Source organism: Cricetulus griseus, chromosome 2, assembly GCF_003668045.3.
Source record: "Cricetulus griseus strain 17A/GY chromosome 2, alternate assembly CriGri-PICRH-1.0, whole genome shotgun sequence".
In the NCBI taxonomy this organism is placed as follows: domain Eukaryota; kingdom Metazoa; phylum Chordata; class Mammalia; order Rodentia; family Cricetidae; genus Cricetulus; species Cricetulus griseus.
Window position 1 is genome coordinate 18,349,715 of NC_048595.1, and position 6,449 is coordinate 18,356,163.

The window sequence follows — 6,449 nt, forward strand, 5'->3', positions numbered from 1 at the left end:
CCATTTCCGCCCAAGGAGTAAGGAATTTTGTTATTCAGTTAACTCCTCCCAACAGAACTTAGGAGTGGAGAGTGAAGTCCTCTTACCTGATAAACCAACCAATCTTAGTAGGTTGTTACTTTCTGCCTCTGGAAGGGTAGAGATGGAGACAGTTAACCACCTGATAGCCATGACCTAATCACATCTCTTTGATGGAAGCTCCATCAACTAAAGCTACAGGGTTTCCAGCTTTCTTAGGTGTCCCTCCCAGTGATAGCAATCTCACAGGCAAGCTTGGTTAACCTTGGTTAATCTCTACTTGGTTACTAATTCATACCCTTTTTAAGTTTTGTGTCCCATCCATCCATCCAGTTGAGCTGTTTATTGGCAAATTCTCAGAATAACTTGGCTTTCAACATGAAGCTGAGTTGAACTGTGAAACATGATAATCTTATGACTGATAATTGCTGTGAGGTGTTTGAATTTTTTTTCTTCATGGCAACAGGGGCTTCTCTGTGTATACCTGGCTGTCTTGGGAACTCAGTATGTAGACCAGGCTGGCCCAAAAGATGTGATTCGCCTGCCTCTGCCTCCAGAGTGGTGAGATTAAAACCAGCACCACTACCTGGCTTGCGGGGATTTTGTTTTGGTTTTATGAGACAGGGTTTCTCTGTAGCTTTGGAGCCTATCCTGGCACTCGCTCTGGAGACCAGGCTGGCCTCGAACTCACCGTGATCCCCCTGCCTCTGCCTCCCGAGTGCTGGGATTAAAGCCGTGCGCCACCAATGCCTGGCAGACCATTGTTTTTTAATCTGCCTGTATGTCAGTGCCCCACATGCAGCAAGAGGATGTTAAATCTCCAGGAATTGGGAGTTACAGATGGTTGTGAGACACCTTAGGGTCTTCAGAATCAAACCTGGGTCCACTGGAAGAACAGCCAAGTACATACATCACTGAGCATCTGTTCTCCAGCCACAGAAGGATCTTTTGACATTTAACCCTCACACTTAGTATTCTTATTGCCCTCCTCAGGCTATACCTAAGAGTGCTCAGGAGGCAGAGACAAGATTTTAAGTTTGATTCAGGCCAGCTGGTCTACCAATGGAACTCTAAAGATAGTCAGGGATACACATTTAAAACTAAAAGACCAGCCTCTCCCTGCAACCCACCACACATTCTTCTGAATTAATCTTGCATGTTCAGACTCAGATTTGGGATTAGGAAGGTTTCTTCATCAGAAGTAGATCCATTCAATATCCAGGAAATCAAGACAAATAATAAGTTTATTAACAAATGTACAAAATACACAGTATTCAGCTGTGCCTTACAAAATTCACCCATATACATATGCAATACTATACAATACTTACAAGTATATACAAGACTTCCATCAGTATGCAATTTTCTGGTCCATCTGTGTTCCTATAATTTCAAGAGAAGGCTCAACTGTGAACATGTCACCATCAAGCATCTTTCTTGATGTAATGGAGTTTAATCACAACATTTACTGCCATGATACTCAGGCAGGTAGGCGAATGCTGGAGGACAGGAACTCTCAGTAAAGTGCAGTTTTAGGGAACCCCAGCCCTTGGTTTTTCTTTACACAGGTATCCACAGTCCATAAGGACTTTTTTTCTTATCTATTTTTGGTGACCCTGATGATGTCTCTTCAGCAGCAGCTTTAGCTGTTTTCTGTATCGGCTTTGCTATGGAATTCTGTAAGACAATAAATTCAAGTCAACTTCCCAGAGATTGTCAATACAAGTTAAAAACAACAAACCCTACACTGAATATATCCAATTTTCAAGGGCAATGTTCTGCTATACTTACATTAGAGCTGAAGGCTATGTTTCTTTGTGTGGAAGATTTCTCACTGTGATTTTTAGTTTCATCTTCAGCTTGATTTTCTGAGTGCTAGAGGGGTAGAGAATTTTTAAACATAGCCTTAGTTTTTGAATACTGTATAAAAAGCAGCCCAATTGCACACAATTGTAGATGTAGACACACAAACCAAATTCCATCTATTGCCAGCTAACAAGCTAGACAACAAAGAAACTGTTTCCACTTAACAAGACTGACTCAGAAGTAGACACAGTTCCCCAGGAATACCTGATTCTTTGTTGTGAATATAACTCATTTTTGAGTAAGTGCAATAGAAAACGCTTTGTTAAGATTGGAGGCATTTGCGTTGTGCCTCAATCATCTCCAGGAGCACCTCTTAGGTACTTGCCTAAGCAAACAGTAGGCAGTAGAAACCATCTTAATTGGACAATTAACTTTTTTTTTTGTTTGAGACAGGGTTTCTCTGTGGGTTTAGAGGCTGTCCTGGAACTAGCTCTTGTAAACCAGGGTGGCCTCAAACTAACAGAGATCTGACTGCCACAGCCTCCTGAGCGCTGGGATTAAAGGCGTGGGCCACCACCGCCTGGCTGGACAATTAACTTTTATGTTAAATTTCTATAAAGCATTTTTTTGAGACCAGGTCTCTCATCTATCCCCTGGCTGGCCTAATTATGTAGCCAAGGATGACCTTGAACAATCCTGTCTCCCAAGTGCTAGGATCACAAGTGTGGGGCACTATACCCAGTTTGCACTGCTGGGATCTAACCCCTCGTGTTATGCACCCTAGACCAACTGAGCTACATCCCCAGACTATTATCAACTTAAGATTCCGGTTTCACACCAATTAACTTGTAAGTACAGTTCAATGTGCCAATGCACATCCTTTGTAATTCTGGAGAATTGTAATAAACTTATCTGCAAGTGAAGCAGGCCTCTTCTTCGTAATCTCTCAAAACATCTGGAATATATTGCATATATTATGAACGGGACATCTAGAGCACAGATGCCCCACCATTACACAGTGCATCCAGGCTGAACTGTCAAACTACCTTACACAAATAGCCCTAGCCCAAAACTCTAACATGCACATGGACTACCTTCAACAAAAGCTAAGCTTTAGTCTCTGAACATCAACTCTGGCATTTTAACCCATAATCAATTACCAACAGATTTTCTTCATCATTGTCTGGAGACCACATTCATGATTTCTATAAGACAGAAATAAAGCAGATAAACTATACTGTATACTGAGCACAGACTTTTGGGAACAATGCTGTAAATGAAAGCTACTGATAGAACACTCCAGTCTCTAAAGACTAGACAGAGCAAGAAAAAGACAAAGTACTAACAATAATATAATCAGTGGCTTTATTGTTATGGAAAAACTGACCAAGTATCAGAATGAAAGGAAGTTCATCATCTCCCAGTTTCCTGGTAGACGGTCTAGTACTTGTCAGATTAGTTTTGTTCTGGGCAAATGATTTAAGACATCCCAGGAGGGCTCTCTACAGTAAACTGACAGGGTAAGGAGATTTGCCTGTAGTAGCCCTCTGAAGATACTTACCTCCATCTTTGCGCCACTGCTCAAAACAGCTGCTCTCTGGCTTGTTTCCTTGGCTGCAGTCCGGAGACTCGCTGGCAAGTCAAAGTTGGCTGTTCCTAGAGCTTTTGCTGCATTGGCTTTTGCTATTTCTAGCAGCTCCATTCGATCTAAGGGCATTAAAAAAACATTCATCATCCTCTAAGGTTCCTTAAGCCCCCAAATAACAAACCAAGTATGTTTTCTAAAACAGTAATGCATTCCTTTTAATGAACATTGCTGGAAAACAAAAATCACAATTTTATGCTGAGGGAAAAGTAGCTTCCCAAAATTACCCAAAAAACTAGGTTTTATTTTTTTCTCCTGTTTTGAGAGTGTTTCTGTTTAACAATCCCAACTGTCCTGGAACTCACTTTATAGACCAGGCTGGCCTGCAACTCAGGAGATCCACCTGTCTCTGCCTCACGACTGGCTACAGTTAGCTGTCCTGACAAACAGCACTGTTTGTCTTTTCAAGCATTTCTGTAAACTAGGGTGTTTGGTAACTATACAGTTCTATTACCACTACTACTAATCTTGGCAGTGTTAGGATTCATGTTCAAAATTTATTATTTTGTAATATTACCAAGTCACCTGAAAGTTAGCAAAATCCAATCCTCCCACCTAGTAAATCGTCTTAAAAAATGTTTTTTAAGTGCTTCCCAGCTTAAACTAAGTCATTAACATATTTTAAGATCATACTAAAAATGGCCCGCTAGTAGGAGACTCCTGTCTTTGGGCCAGCGAGGCCATAAATGGACTTGGACTTTCTATACTCTTAAGGTGAAAGGTGCGCGAAATTACATTCTACCTATTCACCAGCTGAAAATTCTTTCCCTCCAAGAAATCTTTGACACCAAAGAAAACGCGGTGGAAAAGCGCCTGGTCCCGGGCTTTATCTTTGTGTGTGTTTTTTTTTTTTTTCGAGACAGGGTTTCTCTGTGTGGCTTTGGAGCCTATCCTGGCACTAGCTCTGGAGACCAGGCTGGCCTGGAACTCAGAGATCCGCCTGCCTCTGCCTCCCGAGTGCTGGGATTAAAGGCGTGCGCCCGGCTGCGGCTTCAATGTTACCAATCCAACTAAACTGGCTCAGCCACCTGACTCCTCCCTGGCCGACGGCTGGAAGGCAGCGTCTCAATTCCCAGAACCCCAAAGGCACAAGCGTCAAAGTGACACCAAGACCCACCTTTCTCACTTAAGCGAAAGGGAGTTCTGCTCCTGCTGCGCGACCTGGTTCTGGACCTTTCCCTCCAGCGGGGGCGATCCTCGGGGTACACCGTGCGGCCGAAACCGTAGTAGCGCCGGCCGCGCGTGATGGCGTAGTACGACCTCCGGTGATGCGACCGCCCGCGGGAGCGCGACCTGCTCCGGGACCGGTAGGGCGACGGCGACTGGTAGTACCTGCGCGACGGCCCGTAAAAGCCATCTCCTCGGTGGTAGTGGCGGCCGCGGGAGCGGGAGCGGGAGCGGCTGCGGGAGTACGACCGCGAGTAGCGCCTGTACTTGCGCTGGTGGCGCCTGCGGGACCGGGAGCGGGAGCGGCGGCTCCGCCGCGCCCGGCTATGGCTGCGCGACGACGAGCGGCTGGCACTGCGCGAGTCCGGGCCGGAGCTGCGGGACGAAGAGCGGCTGCGGGAGCGCGACGACAGGCGGCTGGAGCGGCCCGAGCCCGACGCGGATGGCGAGGCTTTCTCCTGCGGAGAGCCGGGCCACATGTCGTTCACGTACTTAGACGTGGCGGCCGAGGACATGACCTCCTCCTTCCTCTTCTCGGGATCCGGCTTCTTCCGCAAACGCGACGGCGGCTAGGAACGACGGCAAAGGGCAAGGGTCAACCCCGGAAGCGGGAGTGCGCGTGCGCGAACAAACAAGCGCGAGCCCGTGCTCCCGGCCACCCGCGACCGCGCCACCGACTCACCTTAAGCCGATGAGGTGCTCGCACGGGCGAGAGAAAAGCCTAGCGGACACCTTCCTCTCAAACCAGGGTCCGGAGGCGGCCGGGTTTGCAGTGCCCACCGACCCGGGAGCGCAGGAACTGCCACCTCCGAAGTCCGGACGCGAACTGAAGCCAGGGGCGACGTCAGCACCGAAAATACGAGAAGATAGCGCGGAGCATGCGCACAAACGTCAGCGCGGTGGGGCGGGCTCTCGTCTCGTCCAATCGCCGCTCGACATTCGCGCTCAGCCGGTTGCTTCGGGCTACGCCTTCGAGACACGCATGCGCGTGGGAGCCGTCACTCCACCCCCCCCGCCCCACCCCACTCCGTCCCGCCTTGTACATCCGGGTATTTGGGGAGTTTGTTGTTTTCGGGGATTTTTGTTTGTGGGGTGGAGGATTGGTTGGTTTCGGGGTTTGGTGTTTTGAGACAGGAACTAGCTCTATGTAGCTCAGTCGGGCCTCAAACTCGCCGCGATCCTCCTGTCCCTGCCTCCCCAGCACCCCCGGCCTGTGACACCACGCCCAACTTTGTTTCCCTTTGTTTTGTTTTCTGGTTGCTCCACCCTCCTGGTATGGAATTCGGGGAAAGGTGGAGTCAGCACACAATTTGGCGGGCTCTACAGCTGGTTCAAGGACACGGAAGACCAGGGCGACCCAACCCCCCTCGTCCTTCCTGACCTTCTGCAGGGGAGCCTGGGAGGGCCCCGAAAATGCAGTTGTAATTTAGAAAGGGTTCTTAACTTGCTTATTTGAGCTAGTAAATGTAATTGAAGTCAAGATAGAAATTCCGAGGCAACCACAGTTGACCTTGGAGGAGTAAGAGTGCTTGATAGCCCCGTGGTGGTGGTGTGGATCTCTGTGAGTTCAAGGCCAGTCTGCCTGGTCTACGCATTGAGTTCCAGGACAACCAAGGCTACAAAGAGAAACCCTGTCTTGAAAACAAACAAACAAAAAAGAATGGTTCATAGGTCTATTTTATATATGTGTGTGCAGAAGCCTAAGAGGAATCAGATCTCGTGGAACCGGAGTTACCGATGGTTGTGGGCCAGCAAGCACTCTGTGGGTGGTGGGACCCCCAGCCTGTGGGCTCTGAAACACAGCAAAAGCTTT

The 6,449-nt window shown here is 47.8% G+C and overlaps 1 protein-coding gene across 1 annotated transcript; it reads right to left on the minus strand.

Annotated features, from left to right (window-relative positions):
* Positions 1-1,244: 1,244 nt before the first annotated feature.
* Positions 1,245-5,479, minus strand: Rsrp1 (arginine and serine rich protein 1). Its single transcript, XM_027399665.2, has 5 exons — positions 5,319-5,479; positions 4,587-5,205; positions 3,386-3,531; positions 1,810-1,893; positions 1,245-1,695 (listed from the first exon to the last, which is right to left on the minus strand). Exons 2-5 carry the CDS (start codon positions 5,149-5,151, stop codon positions 1,579-1,581), a joined length of 912 nt encoding a protein of 303 aa, XP_027255466.1. The 5' UTR covers positions 5,152-5,205; positions 5,319-5,479; the 3' UTR covers positions 1,245-1,578.
* Between the last annotated feature and the right edge of the window lie 970 nt (positions 5,480-6,449).